Source organism: Mobula birostris, chromosome 1 (assembly GCF_030028105.1).
Source record: "Mobula birostris isolate sMobBir1 chromosome 1, sMobBir1.hap1, whole genome shotgun sequence".
Lineage (NCBI taxonomy): Eukaryota > Metazoa > Chordata > Chondrichthyes > Myliobatiformes > Myliobatidae > Mobula > Mobula birostris.
Window position 1 is genome coordinate 7,514,586 of NC_092370.1, and position 18,278 is coordinate 7,532,863.

An 18,278-nucleotide genomic window follows, 5' to 3' on the forward strand; every position below is an offset into this window, starting at 1 on the left:
GTGAGAGATTGAAAATGTCTTTGAACACCTCTCCAGTTAGTTGGCACAAGTTTCCAGAGCCTTACCAGGTACTTCATCAGGGCCTGTCACCTTGCGAGGGTTTACCCTCTTGAGTTCCTTCAGCATTTTGTGTGCTGTTGCAGATTCTAGTATCTGGAGCCTCTTGTGCCTGCAATCTCCCTTTGTCGTTCAGCATTTGTCTTGTCTTCCTTACCGGGGGTTACTCTTCATTTCCAGCATTTGTCTCCCAATTCCTTTGTTTTCTCTCTGCTCTGCTTACATTCTATCCTTCTACAGGATGTGGAAGCATTGGAAAGGGTACAGAGGAGATTTACCAGGATGCTGCCTGGTTTAGAAAGTATGCATTATGATCAGAGATTAAGGGAGCTAGGGCTTTACTCTTTGCAGAGAAGGAGAATGAGAGGAGACATGATAGAGGTGTACAAGATAATAAGAGGAATAGATAGAATGGATAGCCAGCGCCTCTTCCCCAGGGCACCACTGCTCAATACAAGAGGACATGGCTTTAAGATAAGGGGTGGGAAGTTCAAGGGGGATATTAGAGGAAAGTTTTTTACTCAGAGAGTGGTTGGTGCATGGAATGCACTGCCTGAGTCAGTGGTGGAGGCAGATACACTAGTGAAGTTTAAGAGACCACTAGACAGGTATATGGAGGAATTTAAGGTGGAGGGTTATATGGGAGGCAGGGTTTGAGGGTCAGCACAACATTGTGGGCTAAAGGGCCTGTACTGCGCTGTACTATTCTAAATTTCTAAACTTCTACTTGCATCTCCTCTCAGCCAATCAGCAGTCTTGCCCATCCTCTCCCCGCTGCTTGAATGCCAACATCTCTGAGGATCTGTCTTGGGCCCAACATACTGACGAGGTTATGAAGAAATGCCCAGTGGCTATATTTCATTATGAATTTGAGGAAATTTGGCATTCACCAAAAAACTCTGGCCCATTTCTACAGGTGTACTGTGGAGGGCATTCAAACTGGTTGTGTTTGGTATCACTGCACAGGATCGGAAAAAGCTACAGAAAGCTGTAAGTTCAGCCAGCCCCATCATAGGCACTAGTCTCCCCACCACTGAGGACGACATCAGAAGGCAATGCCTGAAGAAAGTGAGCAGCATCCATCATCCAGGACGTGCCCTCTTCTCATCACTACTCGTCAGCGAGGAGGTACAGGAGCTTGAAGACACACACGCAATGTTTCAGCAACAGCTTCTTCCCCTCTGCCGTCATCAGATACCTGAATGGTCTCTGAACCCATGAACACTTCCTCAATTTGCTCTCTTTTTGCACTTCTTATTTATTTTTAAAATATTTATTATTGTAAGTTATGGTAACATTTTATGTGCTGTAAAACAACAATTTTCATGACATATGTCAGTGGTAACAAATCTGATAGTGATTCTGCCACAACCACCACTTTATGCCTGTCAATTCTTGGTCTCAACCCTATCACAGATGTTTCCTCCATTCTCTCCGGCTTTCCATCTTCTCCGCAATGTAAGACGTGTTTAGATTTTAAATTTCTTGATGAACAGAGGGATCTGGGAACGCAGATCCATAATTCAATGAATGTGGCGTCACAGGGAGATAACGTTGTAAATAAAACTTTCGGCACTTTGGCCTTCATAAGTCAAGGTATTGCGGACAGGCGATGGGATAATATGTTGAAGTTGTATAAGACGTTGCTGAGGCATAATTTGGAGTATTGTGGGCAGTTTTGGTCATCTACCTACAAGAAAGATGTAAATGAGTTTGAAAGAGTGCAAAGGAAATTTACAAGGATGTTGCCGGAACTGGAGGACCAGAATTATAAGGAAAGATTGAATAAGTTAGGACATTATTCCTTGGAATATAGAAGATTGAGGGGAGATTTGATAGAAATATACAAAATTATGAGGGGTATAGATGGGTAAATGCAAGTAGTTTTTTTCCCACTGAGTTTGGGTGGGACTACAACTAGAGGTCATGGGTTAAGGGTGAAAGTGAGAAGTTTAAGGGGAACATGAGAGGAAAATTCCTTCCTCAGAGGGTGGTGAGAGTATGGAACGAGCTGTCAACACAAGTATGCAAGCCTGATTTCAACATTTAAGAGAAATTTGGATAGGTACATGGATGGCAGGGGTACAGAAGGCTGAGGTCCCAGTGCAGGTCACTGGGGGTAGGAAGTTTAAATGGATTGGCACAGACTAGATGGGCTGAAGGGCCTAGTTCTGTGCTGTACTTTTCTATGACTCTATGACTTTGAGGGTCTATAAATGGTCTCTGCAATTACTGCTCACTGAGTAAGGCATGATTTTCTGCCTTTATTTTAGATTCCATTTTCTATCATCCATTTCCCTATCTAAGAATTTCCTAAATGCCCCTAATGCATCAGCCTCTGCCACCACCCCTGACAGGGCGTTCCATGCACCCACCACTCTCTGACATCCCTCTATACTTTTCTCCAATCACCTTAAAATTATGCTCTCGTATTAGCCATTTTTGACCTGAAAAAAAAGTCTCTGGATATCCACTCGATCTGTGCCTCTTATCATCTTGTACACCTCTGTCATGTCACTTCTCATCCTCTTTTGCTCCAAAGAGAAAAGTCCTAACTCGCTCAATCGATCCTCATTAGACATACCCTCAAATCCAGGCAGCACCCTGGTAAATCTCCTCTGCACCCTCTCTAAACTTCTACATTCTTCTGATATGAGGTGACCAAATCTGAACACAATATTCCAATCATAAACATGAGAAATTCTACAAATGCTGGAAATCCAGAGCAACATATACAAAATGCTGGAGGAACTCAGCAGGCCTGGCAGCATCAATGGTGTTTTGGGCCGAGACCCTTCTCCAGGACTGAGAAGGAAGGGAGAAGATGCCAGGATAAAAAAGACGGGGGGGGGGTGTGGGGAGAAGGGTAGCTGGAAGGTGAGAGGTGAAGCCAGGTGGGTGGAAAACGTAAAGGACTGGAGAAGAAGGAATCTGATCGGAGAGGGGAGTTGACCATAGGAGGAAGAGAAGGAGGAGGGGAAGGTGATAGGCAGGTGAGGAGAAGATAAAAGAGGCTAGAGTGGGGAATAATAGAAGAGAGGAGGGGCGAGGGAAAAATGACACCATACAACTTATTAACAACCCTATCAACTTGTGTGACAACTTTGAGGCGTCTATGGATGTGGAGCCCGAGATCCCAAGCACCTCTGGCATTTTTTGTCTTTACTCAGCTCTCCATATCAGAGCCGTCTGCTCAACTATGTTACAAGTGGAACATAATTAATTTCTGACCTTGACTGCAGCAGGAAAAGCATGTCCCAACTCACAAGCCCCAACCTATACGTCTTTGGAATGTGGGAGGAAACCGGGGCACTCGGAGGAAGCCCATGCAGTCACGGGAAGCACAACAGCGGGGGTTGAACCCTGACTGATGACTGTAAGCACTGTAAAGTGATTACACTAATCTCTAATCTGCAGCGTCGTCATTTTACTAAACTTTCCACCCTGATTTCCAAAGATAAGCAAAGATTTCTTTTGAGAATCGGATATCTGAAGCTTCCCTTTAATAAATCCCAGTGGTGTTGCCGAGCCAAAGAACTGTTGTGTTTCAGCTTGTGAGAGACATATACAGACAATAAAGGCACTTAATTCAACATTTCCTTTTCAACTGAGTGGATTTCTTCTGTTGACTCATCTCCATAAACAACAGAGTTGGGAGTTTGTTTTGACTATTAAAATCATTGCAGATTTAGGATTGTGTTACTTCATTAGAGGTTTATAAGATTATGAGGCAGATTATTAGATAGAGCAGACAGACAATATCTTTTTCCCACGGCTGTAATGTCTAATACTAGAGGGCATGCATTTAAGGTGAAAGGGCGTAATTTCAAAGGAGATGTGAGGGGCAAGTTTTTTTTACACAGGGAGTGGTGGATGTCTGGAATGCGCTACCTGGGGGAAGGGTAGAGGCACACACATTAGGGGCTATTAAGAGACATTTGATAGACACATGAATGTAAGAAAAATGGAACAATATAGGTAAAGAAATTCATTAGGTTAGCATTTTAATTACTAATTTAATTGGTTCGGCTCAACATTGTGGGTTGAAGGGCCTTTCCTGTGCTGTACTGTTCTACGTTCCATTATAACTTGGGATCCACATTTGGGACATAGCCAAAACTTTTGATTCACTGGTTTATCTCCCTGCGAGGCAGTTAGATTACCTTGATATAAAAAAAATTCTCAAAATAAAAATGCAGTGGGACTCGTTGACTTGTGTTCACTTTATTAGGTACACCTCTACACCTGCTCGTTAATGCAAATATCTAATCAGCCAATCATGTGGCAGCAACTCAATGCATAGAAGCATGCAGACATGGTCACGAGGTTCAGTTGTTGTTCAGACCAAACATCAGAATGGAGAAGAAATGGGATTTGTGACTTTGACTTTGCACCTCCCCCTCGTACCCCATCCGTTATTTATTTATATACACACGTTCTTTTTCTCTCTCTCCTTTTTCTCCCTCTGTCCCTCTGTCTATACCCCTTGCCCATCCTCTGGTTCCCCCCCCCTTTTCTTTCTCCCTGGGCCTCCTGTCCTATGATCCTCTCATATCCCTTTGCTAATCACCTGTCCAGCTCTTGGCTCCATCCCTCCCCCTCCTGTCTTCTCCTATCATTTTGGATCTCCCCCTCCCCCTCCCACTTTCAAATCTCTTACTGGTTCTTCCTTCAGTTAGTCCTGACAAAGTGTCTCGGCCCGAAACGTCGACTGTACCTCTTCCTAGAGATGCTGCCTGGCCAGCTGCGTTCACCAGCAACTTTGATGTGTGTTGTTTGAATTTGATTGTTGGAGTTAGACAGGGTGGTTTGAGTATCTCAGAAACTGCTGACCTCCTGGGATTTTCATGCAAAACAGTCTCTATGGTTTACAGAGAATGGTGTAAAACCAAAAAAATAAAACGTAATGACATCTGTGGGTGAAAACGCCTTGTTAATGAGAGAGGTCAGAGGAGAGGCCAGACTGGTTCAAGCTGACAGGAAGGTGACAGTAACTCAAATAACCTCACGTTACAACGGTGGTCTGCAGAAGAGCATCTCTGAACATACAGCACATTGAACATTGAAGTGGACGGGCTACACCAGCAGAAGACCATGAACATACACCCGGTGGCTACATCTTTCAATACAGGTGTAGCTAACAAATAGGCCACTGAGTGTATACCAAAGGTCATCGCTGAAGCAGTGAAACATGACTCCAGCATCTGAAGTCTCTTCATCGTTTAGTAGTGGTTTGAACAGGTTAGGGCTTTGCTCACAGGGGCGCAGGAGAATGAGGGGAGGGATACAAGATTATGAGAGCAGGTTTTTTTCACTGAGGTTGGGTGAGGGTCATGGGTTAAGTGTGAAAGGTGAAATATTTAAGGAGAACCTGAAGGGGAACTTCTTCATTAAGAAAGCGGTGAGAGTGTGGAACAAGCTGCCAGTAGAAATGTTGGATGCGGGTCTGATTTCAACTTTTAAGAGAAGTTCGGATAAGTACATGGGTGGGGGAGATATAGAGGTCAATGATTCAGGTGCAGGTTGATAGGACTAGGCAAAGTAATAGTTTGGCATGGACTAGATGGGCCAAAGGGGTTGTTTATGTGCTGTAGTGTTCCATGACTCCAACTGGTGTAGGGGATCATCCATGAATTTCCTTTCTTGGCACAGGCTGAGCTGTGGTACCATCCTCACTTCAGAGCAGGGGTTCCTAACCTGGGTCTACTGACCACTTGGTTAATGGTGGGGGCTCATGGTCGGGATCCCCTGTTCTGGAGTTACTGTAAGCGACAGCCAACTTCACTGAAGTCAAAGCGGCAGAAACAATCAATAAAAAAAACACAAACCATGGGTCCAGGTAATCCAGCTTGTCCAGGTGACCCAGGAAGACCAGGAGAGCCCTAAAAAAAAAGAGAATTGCAGGTGTCAGAGAGAAATTAATGCCTTCTTCTGTCTCATCAACATTATTATTTAATGTTTATTTTTTTAGAGATACAGCATGGTAACAGGACTTTCCGGCCTAACGAGCCCGCACCACCAAGTACACCCATGTGGTCAATTAAGACCATAAGACTTGGCAGCAGAATTAGGCCATTTGGCCCATTGGGTCTGCTCCATCATTTCATCATGTCTGATCCATTTCCTTCTCATCCCCAATCTCCTGCTTTCTCCCCATACCTCTTCATGCCCCAACCAGTCAAGGATCTATCAACCTCTGCCATAAATATACATAAATACTTGGCCTTTACAACTACTTGTGGCAATGAATTCCACAGATTTACCACTCTCTGGCTAAAGAAATTCCTCCTCATTTTCATTCTAAAAGGACGCCCCTCTTTTCTTAGGTTGTGTCCTCTGGTTTTAGACTCTTCCATTGCAGGAAACATCCCCTCCAGAGCCAACAAATGCTCCTCATATGACAAGCCTTTTAATCCAGGAATAATTTTCGTGAACCTCCTCTGAACCCTCCCCGATGTCAGCACATCCTCTAAGGGGCCCAAAACCGCTCACAATACTCCAAGTGAGGCCTCACCAGTGCTCTATGAAGCCTCAATATTAAATCCTTGCTTTTATATTCCAGTCCTTTTGAAATCGCATTTGCCTTTCTCACCAACAACTCAACCTGAAAATTAAACTTCAAGGAATCCTGCACAAGGACTCTCAAGTCCCATTTGCACCTTAGATTTTTGGATTTTCTCTCCATTTATAAAATAGTCCACCATTTCATTTCTTCTAACAAAGTGCATGACCATACACTTCCTGACACTGTATTCCATCTGCCATTTCTGCACCCATTCTCCTAATCTGGCCTTCTGTAGCCTCTCTACTTCTTCAAAACTACCTGCCATAGAAACCATAGAAAAACTACAGCACAGAAACAGGCCTTTTGGCCCTTCTTGGCTGTGCCGAACCATTTTCTGCCTAGTCCCACTGACCTGCACACAGACCATATCCCTCCATACACCTCCCATCCATGTATCTGTCCAATTTATTCTTAAATGTTAAAAAAGAACCCGCGTTTACCACCTCGTCTGGCAGCTCATTCCACACTCACACCACTCTCTGTGTGAAGAAGCCCCCCAATGTTCCCTTTAAACTTTTCCCCCCTCACCCTTAACCCATGTCCTCTGGTTTTTTTCTCCCCTTGCCTCAGAGGAAAAAGCCTGCTTGCATTCACTCTATCTATACCCATCATAATTTTATATACCTCTATCAAATCTCCCCTCATTCTTCTATGCTCCAGGGAATAAAGTCCTAACCTATTCAACCTTTCTCTGTAACTGAGTTTCTCAAGTCCCGGCAACATCCTCGTAAACCTTCTCTGCACTCTTTCAACCTTATTTATATCCTTCCTGTAATTTGGTGACCAAAACTGAACACAATACTCCAGATTCGGCCTCACCAATGCCTTATACAACCTCATCATCAATATATTCTCCACCTATCTTCTTCTGCAAACTTGGCCACAAAGCCATCAATTCTGTCATCCAAATCTTTGACATAAAACGTAAAAAGAATCAGTCCCAAAACAGACCCCTGTGGAACACCATTAGTCACTGGCAGTCAGTCAGAGAAGTCTCCCTTTATTCCCACTCTTTACCTCCTGCTAATCAGACACTATCCATACTAGAACCCTGACCTATGAGCCAGTACATCTTTGGAATGTGGGAGGAAATCAGAGCACCCACACGGTCATGGAGACCGTACAAACCCTTTGCAGACAGTGATGGGAATTGAAACCCAGTCACTGGTGCAGTAAAGTGATGCACTCACTGCTACGCTACCATCCTACCTAGAACAATCGTGACATTATATAGAACTACACATCAAAAATGCCCTTTTGGCTGTAGAGTACTGTCAGTATCATGAGGGCTTGAAAGGCACTATGCAAATGCAAACTTTATATTTCTTTTTATCACTTTAGGTTCATTTGCAAATAAGGCTGAGTGAGTACTGAGAAAATTTACAAGGACGTTGCCAGGACTGGAGGACCTGAGTTATAAGAAAACAGTGACTAGGTTTGGACTTTATTCCTTGCAATGTAGAAGATTGAGAAGAGATTTGATAGAGGTATACAAAATTATGAGGGGTATAGATAGGGTAAATGCAAGCAGGGTTTTTCCACTGAAGTCAGGTGGGACTACAACTAGACATCATGGGTCAAGGGTGAAAGGTGAAAAGTTGAAGGGGAACACGAGGGGACACTTCTCAGACAGTCGTGAGAGTGTGGTGTGAGCTGCCAGTGCAAGTGGTGCATGCAAGCTCAATTTCACGTTTAAGTGAGTTTGGATAGGTACATGGATGGTAGGGATTATTTGTTGGTCACTGAACTGGAGAGTTCTCGCACAGAAAGTTGGTCAAGGTATGTCCCCTCTTAGCCCAGCTCTACAGTCTATCAATGTCCCATTGCAGCCTGCGTCCACACCATCCACAACACCACTAACCTTCTTACCATCCACAAGCTTACTAAGCACCCTTCCACTTCCTCATCCAAGTCGTTGTCAGATCACAAAGCACAGGTGTTCCAGCGTTGCAACCTGCCTGCTCATCGAAAGAAAATGCCCTGTGGGACGTAGGGGACTGGCCGGTGTAAGGAGCGTTGTGGCCCATCCCACCAGCTTCCGTTTTGCTGATGATGTCACAACATAGATAGGGTTTAAATCTAGTGTGCAGCATCATACGGTCACTGTTTCTCTCAGGTCCCCGTGTACCAGGTAGCTGATATTGCCACAGAAACGGTAGATGGGGGGCTGGGGGTGGGGTGGATATGCTGCGGTACAGGGGGCCTGGCAGCACACTTTAAACAGATATTTACCACTGTGTATACGTTTAGCACCTATTTTCTCCTGCCACTTCTGACGCTCAGCTTAGATAAGTATCTGTAACCGGGCTTAGCTTGAAGGGTTTACTGCATGTTCAGTGTCAGTTTTGACTTGTAAATAAACAGTCAACTTAACTGTGTGTCTCTTCTGACCCCGCAAACCTGATTTCCCACCACAGTGGGGGTTCTAGAACAGATCTACCTCCAGGCAGGTTAAGCTCCATCTACTACCACCTCCTGCCTTCTGTGGGCAAGCCAATTCTGAATCCATACAGCCAAATTTCTCAGGATCCATGCCTCGTGACTATCTGAATAAGCCCATCATGGGGAACCTTGTCGAAAGCCTTCCAAAAGTTTATATCCACCAAACCCATTGCTCTGCCTTTATCAAATCCTGGAAGAACTCAGTCAGATGTTTGGAGCCTCCTTCAAGAAATGGAATGTCCTCCCATTCCTTGGAACCTCTGGCACAGGGGTGCTCAAAGAAAAGGGCTGGCCCTCGGAACCTCGAGTTTGTGTATCGGTAGTGCAGAAAGTCCCCAGCTGTAAGGTGGAAGAAATGCATTCCCTCACAAGCTCCCCAGTCAGTCCTCGCCTTTCCCATTCATGGGCGAGTCCGTGATTCCCACCTTAGCCACATCAGCTACTCCCAACCCACAGAACCCAAGTGGAAGCAAATTATCTTTGACCCTGGGGGACTGCCTTAGAAGGATGAACAGAAACAGGACACTGAGAAACGAAGCCCATGTTTCCATTATCCCAGTCAGCAGAGTTGTGGCGGCCTTGGACTGGACCCTCTGCTATCTTTTCTGCAGGTTGCCAGGTGGAGAAAACAGGATTAAAAATGGCCTCTTGATTGACCTGAACTTACCATTTCACCTGGAGAGCCCTGTTTACCTCTTTCGCCCTGCAGGGAGAGAGCGGGAGAGAGAGAGTCAACTGTTGAACAAATATTTGAAGTCTGTTGTCATGTGGAATCTTTTTAACCTGCAAATCTGCTGTATCAGACACGAGCGGCACGTCAGCACTCACAATCCAGTCCAATAATTTATTTCAAGGCTTCCAATGGCACTGTGCAGAGGGGTGGGCCCTGTGCTTGCATACAATTTACAGGTGGAAGACAGTCTAACCCTGATGAATGTGAGGTGTTGAACCTTGGAAGGGCAAATGCAAGGAGACAGCACACTGTTAAGGGCAAGAGTGTTAGTAGTGTTGCTGAGCAGAGAGATCTTGGGGTCCAAGTTCACAGCTCTTTGAAAGTGGCTACACAGGTCGATAGGCTGGTTAAGAATTTTTATGGAATGCTTGGTTTTATTAGTCAAGGCATTTAGTTCAAAAGTCAAGAGATTATGTTGCAACTTCATAGAACTCTAGTTAGATCACGTCTGGAGCACTGCACACATCTCTGGTTGCCCCAATATAGGAAGGATGTCGAGGCTTTGGGGAGGGTGCGTAAGAGGTTTACCAGGATGCTGCCTGATTTCGAGGGCATGTGCTATCATGAGAGGCTGGATAACCTTGGGTTGGTTTCTTTAGAGCAGCGGAGGCTGAGGGGAGATTGCATAAAGGTTTGTACGATTAAGGGAGGGATAGATAGAGTAGGCAGGGAGTATCTATTTCCCTGGCTAGAAATGTCTAATTCCAGAGGGCACTTATTGAAGGTGAGAGGGGGTAGGTTTAAGGGGGATGTGAGCGTAAGTTTTTTACTCAGAGAGTCGTGGATGCCTGGAATGAGCTGCCTGGAATGGTGATAGAGGCAGACACATTCGAGGCATTTAAGAGACCTTTAGATAGGCACGTGGGTACATGGAAGATGGAGGGATATGGACATTGTGTAGATAGGAGGGATTAGATTTTGGGTTTTAAAAAATTTACTTTTTATCTGGTTCGGCACAACATTATGGGCCAAAGGGCTTGTTCGTGGGCCGCATTCTTCTATGTTCTGTGTGCCAGAAGGGTATAGTTGGGTCAGAAGTTCTGTTCTGAAAGAATTATAAGGGGAAGAGTTTCCCAGATTATTTAAAATTCTTACTGGGGGACCCTGAGGTCCAGGAAGTCCAGGTTTTCCAGGTATGCCCAGGGATCCAAATTCACCAGAACTTTCCATATCCTATTGGACAGATAGAGAAGAATATATTAAAATCTGGCTTGTGAATTCAACAGTTAAATCACTCTCTGTCACTATCTTAAAACTAATAGAATTATGGTCACCAGAGCCAAAATGTTCCCCAATGCACTAATGTCTTCAGAAGGCATTAACCTACAGGGTAAGTTTGAATAGGTTAGGACTTTATTCTCTGGAGCAATGGAGAACTGATAGAGGTACACAAAACTGTTAGTGGTAGAGATAGGGTAAATGCACGTACGCTATTTTCCACCGAGGTTGAGTGAGACTGGAACTAGAGGTCATGGGTGAAGTGAGTAGAACAGGGATCTAGGAATACAGATCCGTAATTCTTTCTAAGTGGTGTCACAGGTAGAGAGGGTCGTAAAGAAAGCCTTTGGATCATTGACTTTCATAAATCAAAGTACTGAGTACAGGAGATGGGATGTTATGTTGAAGTTGTATAAGAGGTTGGTGAGGCCTAATTTGGGGTATTGTGTGCAGTTTTGGTCACCTACCTACAGGAAAGATGTAAATAAGATTGAAAGAGTGCAGAGGAAATTTACAAGGATGTTGCCAGGTCTGGAGGACCTGGAGGAAAAGGTTGAATAGGTTAGGACTGTATTCCCTGGAACGTTGAAGACTGAGAGGAGACTTGATGGAGGCATACAACACTATGAGGTTTATAGATAGGGGAAATGCAAGCAGGCTTTTTCCACTGAGGTTGGGTGGGACAACAACCAGAGGTCGTGGGTTGAGGGTGAAAGATGAAAAGTTTATGGGGAACACAAGGGGAACTTCACTCAGAGGGTGGTGTGAGTGTGGAATGAGCTGCCAGCAGATGTGGTGGATGTGGGTTGGATATCAACACCTAGGAGAAGTTTGGATAGGTCAATGGATAGGAGGGGTATGGAGGGCTATGGTCTGGGTGTCGGTTGATGGGACACAGTTCGGTATTATCTAGATGGGCCAAAGGGCATGCTAATATGCTGTAGAGTTCTATGACTTTATGTCTGTAACCAGGATGTGCCCAGGGGAAGGGTTCCTTATGTTCTGCTGTACTTCTTCAGCTAACTGAGTGCTGACATGGTGCATTGTCATCTGGTATGGAGGGATCAGAAAAAACCACAGAGGGTTGTAAACTCAGCCAGCTTTATCATGGGGATTAGCCTCCGAACGTTGGTGATACCTTTAGCAGTCAGTGACCCAAGAAGCCAGTATTTATCATTAAAGACCCTCACCACCTAGTACATACTCTCTGCTCATTGCTACCATCAGAAAGGAGGTACAAGAGCCTGCAGACACACACACACACACACACACACAAAATTTTTCAAAATTTTCAAAAAAACCAATGAAATCAACAAGAACATACCAGCTCAGACATGTATAAAAATGATATAAGCAAAAAAAAAGGGACATAACATTAGAGGGGTGCCATCAGGTTTCTGAGTGGTCCACAAGCATATGAACACTACCTCACTATTGTACCCCCTTTTTGCACTTTTTAGTTATTTTTAATATATTCTCATTATTTTCATGTCTAGCACTGTACTGCCTCCACAAAACAGCAAATTTCATAATGCACACTCTGAGGCCAATTTATGAAGTGCTGGGGTGTACCTAATAAAGTGGCCACAGAAATGGAACCCAGTGTGGAACCTGCTGTAACCCATCTACCTGAGGGTTTGCTTCAGAGATGCTCTTTTGCGCACCACTGTTGTAATGTGTGGTTATTTGAGTTGCTGTCGCCTTCCTGTCAGCCTGAACCAGTCTGGCCACTCTCCTCTCAACCTTATCATGAACAAGGCATTTTCACCCACAGAACTGCCGCTCACTGGATGTTTTTTGTTTTTCGCACCATTCTCTGTAAACTCTAGACACTGTTGTGCCTGAAAATCCCAGGAGGTCAGCGGTTTCTGAGATACTCAAACCACCCCATCTGGCACCAACCCACAGTCAAAGCCATTTAGATCGAATTTTACTGTTGTAACGTGTGGTTATTTGAGTTACTGTCGCGTTTCTGTCAGCCTGAACCAGTCTGGCCATTCACCTCTGGCCTCTCTCATTAACATGGTGTTTTCACTCACAGATGTCACTATATTTTATTTTTTGGTTTTACACCATTCTCTGCAAACTCTAGAGACTGTTTTGCGTGAAAATCCCAGGAGGTCAGCAGTTTCTGAGATACTCAAACCAACCTGTCTGACACCAACAATCATTCCATGGTCAAAGTCACTTCGATCCCATTTCTTCCCCATTCTGATGTTTGGACTGAACAACAACTGAACCTCTTGACCATGTCTGCATGCCTTAATGCATTGTGTTGCTGTAACATGATTGGCTGATTGGATATTGGCATTACAAGCAGGTGTACAGGTGTACAAAATAAAACTGAGTGCGTGTCAGAGATAATAAATTAGATTCCTATTCTCACTCTGAAATGACGACGTTCCAGCCTCCCAATGGCTAAAAGTGGGCTGTATCTGGACTGGTAGTTGGTATCCAAGGGTAGATGTAGCCTTCACTGACATGTCATAGAACACAAAACATACAACAGTACAGCACAGGAACAGGCCATTTGCCCCACAATTAAACTAGTAATGTATATCTAACTAAGTTAATCTTTCAGTCTATACAATGTCCATATCCTTCCACTTTCCTCACATTCATAAGACTGTAAGATATAGGAGCAGAATTCGGCCATTTGGCCCATTGAGTCTGCACCATTTCATCATGGTCGATCCATTTTCCCTCTCAGTCCCGATTTTCTGCCTTCTCCCTATATCCCTTCATGACCTGACTAATCAAGAATCTATCAACCTCTGTCTTAAATATACCCAATGACAGCTGCCTATGGTAATGAATTCCACAGATTCACTGTTCTATGGCTAGAGAAATTCCTCTTCATCTCCATTCTATAAGGACACCCCTCTATTCTAAGGTGGTGCCCTCCGGTTTTATACTCCTCCACCTCTCCACATCCACTCTATCGAGGTCTTTCAACATTCAATGAGGTCACCCCTCATTCTTCTGAATTCCAGTAAGTAGAGGTCCAGAGACATCAAATGTTTCTCATATGACAAGCCTTTCAATCCTGGAATCATTTTCATGAACCTCCTTTGAATCCCCTCCAATGTCTTTCTTAGAAAAGGGACCAAAACTGCCCATGATACTCCAAGTGAGGCCTTACCGGTGCTTTTCAACCTCGGCATTACATCATGTGCGTATCTAGAACTCTCTAGCAAACATTACCCCAGATATCCCTCTACCATCACCCCAGGCAGCACATTTCAGCAATCCTGGGAAAAACTTGCCCCTCACATCTGCTTTGAACTTACAGTATACCCTTGCCGTGTGCCCTCTGGTATTAGACATTTCAACCCTGGGAAAATATCCTGCCTGTCTACTCTGTCTATGCCTTTCATAATGTTAAGAACCTCTGTCTGATCTCTCCTCAGTCTCCGCCGCTCCTACAGCATGGCAACTTGAACATCAGTGTTAATAGCAGATGGTGGATGGTGCGCTCGAGACTTTGGAATCAGTCATTACTCTATAAAATTCTGTCTCAGAACAAGATTCTGCAGACGTGACTGACCTGCCACTTTTCCAATCAATTCGGCCTGACTCTGTCTATCCATTTCCTTCTCAGAAGTAGGAACTCTCCTGGAATACCAATGATGTGATGAACCTGATCATGGTTTTCATTAGTGGTGGGAAGAGAGGAGCTGGCAGTGGGAAGAGGCTCTACTTATAGATTGGAAGACCAAGGAAACGAGCAAGTATGGAAAGGAGAGATTGTAAGATCACTATTATTGCAAACCGCTATTCCACTCATCATAGTGTCAATAGAGAGGTACAGCACAAAAAAATGTCCTTCGGCCCACTTACAGTGTACTAGTTCTAGATTGGTCCCATTTAATCCTGGAGTAATGCATGCTAACTGTCATTTCTACATTGTAATATTAAATTTTGTAAAAATATTGGATGAATGTCTGAACAACTCCAAGTGACACTTTAGCTCTTTGCGAGCTCACAGCATGTCAGGAGTCTGTACAAGCTAAACACCATAGGTTTGTCAAATGTTTGCTAATGGTGGCTGGATTCTTTCTTGGCCTCAGGCACAGTGGCATGAGAACAAAAGACCGAATAGTTTTTCTGCCTTTGTGTGTCTCGCTGTGTTTGTGCATTGAACCCTTATTTACTGAAGCACATTTCTCTCAGTTCTTGGGACTTCACCTAGACCGAGGGATCGTGATCATCGGTGCCTAGGACAGACCCAGGGTCAATTTGGAGATCCCCCGACAACATTGACAATCAAGTCCCTCGATGATAGTGACTATCAAGTGCAGACTCTGAATCGTGAGCCCTGAAATCATTGTGGAAATCTTTGTAACATACCGCATAGTATTTTCTGTGAATTATTTGTGTTTTATGATAATAAATTAGGCTCAAGTTACTTGGTTGTGCTTGTACGCCTATTACCACATTTCCTGGATACTCAAATTGGTTGGGTCTTTTGGGTCTGGTCAACCCAGCCCATGACACAATTCTGCTGCACGTTTCCCTGAGAACATCTGTTCCCAATTTATGCTTCCAAGTTCCTGTCTGATAGCTTCATATTTCCCCTTACTCCAATTAAACGCTTTTCTAACTTGTCTGTTCCTATCCCTCTCCAATGCTATGGTAAAGGAGATAGAATTGTGATCACTATCTCCAAAATGCTCTCCCACTGAGAGACCCGACACCTGACCAGGTTCACTTCCCAATACCAGATCAAATACAGTCTCTCCTCTTGTAGGCTTATCTACCTATTGTGTCAGGAAATCTTCTTGAACACACCTAACAAACTGCACCCCAACTAAACCCCTTGCTCTAAGGACATGCCAATCGATATTTGGGAAATTAAAATCTCCCACCCCGACAACCTTATAATTCTTCATTCTTTATAATTATTGAATTTTTTTTGTTGCAGTCACGTCCTGACCAACACACCACAGAAAATTCCAAATATATGTAAATGGTGAATAAAGTTGATTCTTAAACACAAAACACTCTGCAGATGCTGGGGTCAAAGCAATATGCACAACACGCTGGAGGAACTTCAGGGTTTCACCCGAAACATTGAATGTTCATTTCCACGGATGCTGCCCGACCTGCTGAGTTCCTCCAGCGTGTTGTGCGTAAAGTTGATTCTTGATCCTTGATATACGTGATATTTGATTTGTTGTGTGGGTGCACTGTGGTCTGGAGGAACATTGTTTTGTTTGGTTGTATATGTGCACAGTCAGATGACGATAAACTTGAGCCTGAACTTCATCTGTACGAATAGTATGTACAAACTGTAAGATCAGCTTCACACTCTATCTTGGTGTAAGGGACAATAATAAACCAATACCAATAATAGTACTAATTGCAGATTATGTTCTGTGAGTGTGGCTGTTTGCGTTTAGTGATTTACACAGGCATATGCAATCCAACTGATCGTAGTTATGCACTGTCTCCAGCTGAATCCTCAGCCTGCCCTAACACTAGCAATCCTCACACCTCTTTCCCTATGGTCTTCACATGCTGGTCTGAGCACCTTGCATTAACACTTCTCAATCCATGCAATTTCTGTGAATCCAAAGGATCAAGCATCACTTTATTCTCCTTGTACATACATTAGGAATTAGGAATAACAGTGCTCTTCACGGTATCTCAACCTCCATTCATACATTAATTTTTCCTTCTTACTTATTGGTTGATTAGTAAACCATTGCAAGGGATGATCTTGCTTTGCCAAATTCCTCAGCTTGATTAAACATTTCTCATGGCGAGCGGCCTCTAGTCGTCTACATTCAGTTCTAATCCACAAGTTCTGTTTTATGAAATAGTCACCTGTCTCATTGTTCTCCAAAATTCATCATTGCTATGGGAGAAGTTACCTCAAATCCAAAGTCAGGACCACCACCGGCTGGCCCAGGAGGTCCTGGAGGTCCAGGCGGACCAAGCAGCCCTGGGAATCCTGGAGGTCCTGGCAAACCGCTCTCTCCGACCTCTCCCTGAAAAAAGAACAACATTACAGAGTTTAAAGAGAGCTGTCATAACATTTATCGTTGGATGACTTGCGGTGACTTGTGAGCCCCCCACCCCCCCAATCAGGGTCATGTGAAGCCATGGCAGCAGGTGTTGGATGGTTGTATGAACAGCCGGTGCAAATCACAAGTCCTATTTATGTGACCACTGATGTCAGGATGACAATCTCTGAAGGGTATTGATAATGGCTGGGGTAATCCATCTTGTAAAGACACTGCCCAGAAGGCGGCAATGGCAATCCACTTCGGTAGAAAAGTTTGCCAAGAACAATCATGGCCATGAGACCATGATTGCTTACGTCACAGGACATGGCATGTAATGGTGGTGAATGAATGAATATTTATGGATAACAACATAACAATTTATGGAATCAATATTTATGTTAGCCAGCAAGTCAGGTAGCATGTCTGGAAGGGAGTGGAGCACTGAAACTTATAGGAACTAAAGTGGGTCTGCCTCAGTACTCTTTGTGTCTGCCCCATTATGGAAGGGCAGAAATGAAACCCACATTCACCTTTCTCACCCAGGTCCTGCAGTCTCAACCTGTTTTTGTGATCTTTTATAATACAGAAGATGTAGGTGCAGAATTAGGCTATTCAGTCCATCAAACCTGCTCCACTTTTATGATCTGCTGTGCTGGTGAGAGTTACAGTGCGGACACTCGATTACAGAAAAACACCTACTGTAACTGAGATTAGTTTAGGAATCTTCCATTTATGTATGACTTTCGAAGTCCTAGGCCTGATGAAGGTGTCCCGGCCAAAACGTTGACTGTTTATTCCCCTCTATAGAGCTGCCTGACCTGTTAAGTTCCCCCGGCGTTTTGTTGCGTGTTGCTGAAGGTTTCCAGCATCTGAGGAATGTCTTGTGTCTATGGATATATTTATGAACTTAGCACCAACATAAAGGAGAAGCTAAAGTCAGATGTATCAATATTACAGTGGAAAAAAGGGAATTACAGAGACTTGACAGAGGAGTTGGCCAACATTGATTGGAAAAGAACACTGGCAGGGATGATGGCAGAGCAGCAATGGCAGGAATTTCTGGAAGCAATTCGAATGGCACAGGATATATACATCCCAAAGAGGAAGAAGTATTCTAAAGGAAAGTTGTCAGAACTGTGGCTATAATGCACTGGTTGGAGTATTGTGAGCAGGTTGGGGTGCCTTATCTTAGAAAGGATGTGCTGAAACTGAAGAGGGTTCAAAGGAGGTTCACAAAAATGATTCCAGGATT

At 44.1% G+C, this 18,278-nt stretch overlaps 1 protein-coding gene across 2 annotated transcripts in view; it reads right to left on the bottom strand.

Annotated features, from left to right (window-relative positions):
* LOC140194776 (collagen alpha-1(XV) chain-like) overlaps window positions 1-18,278 on the bottom strand; it is a 333,668-nt gene that overhangs the window by 87,911 nt on the left and 227,479 nt on the right. For both annotated transcript variants that reach the window (XM_072252059.1, XM_072252067.1), the window contains exons 16-19: window positions 16,892-17,008; window positions 10,893-10,970; window positions 9,732-9,767; window positions 5,886-5,939 (exon numbers count right to left, since the gene is read on the bottom strand). In XM_072252059.1, the coding sequence (XP_072108160.1) occupies window positions 5,886-5,939; window positions 9,732-9,767; window positions 10,893-10,970; window positions 16,892-17,008 (285 nt within the window). The remainder of the gene's footprint in view (window positions 1-5,885; window positions 5,940-9,731; window positions 9,768-10,892; window positions 10,971-16,891; window positions 17,009-18,278) is intronic.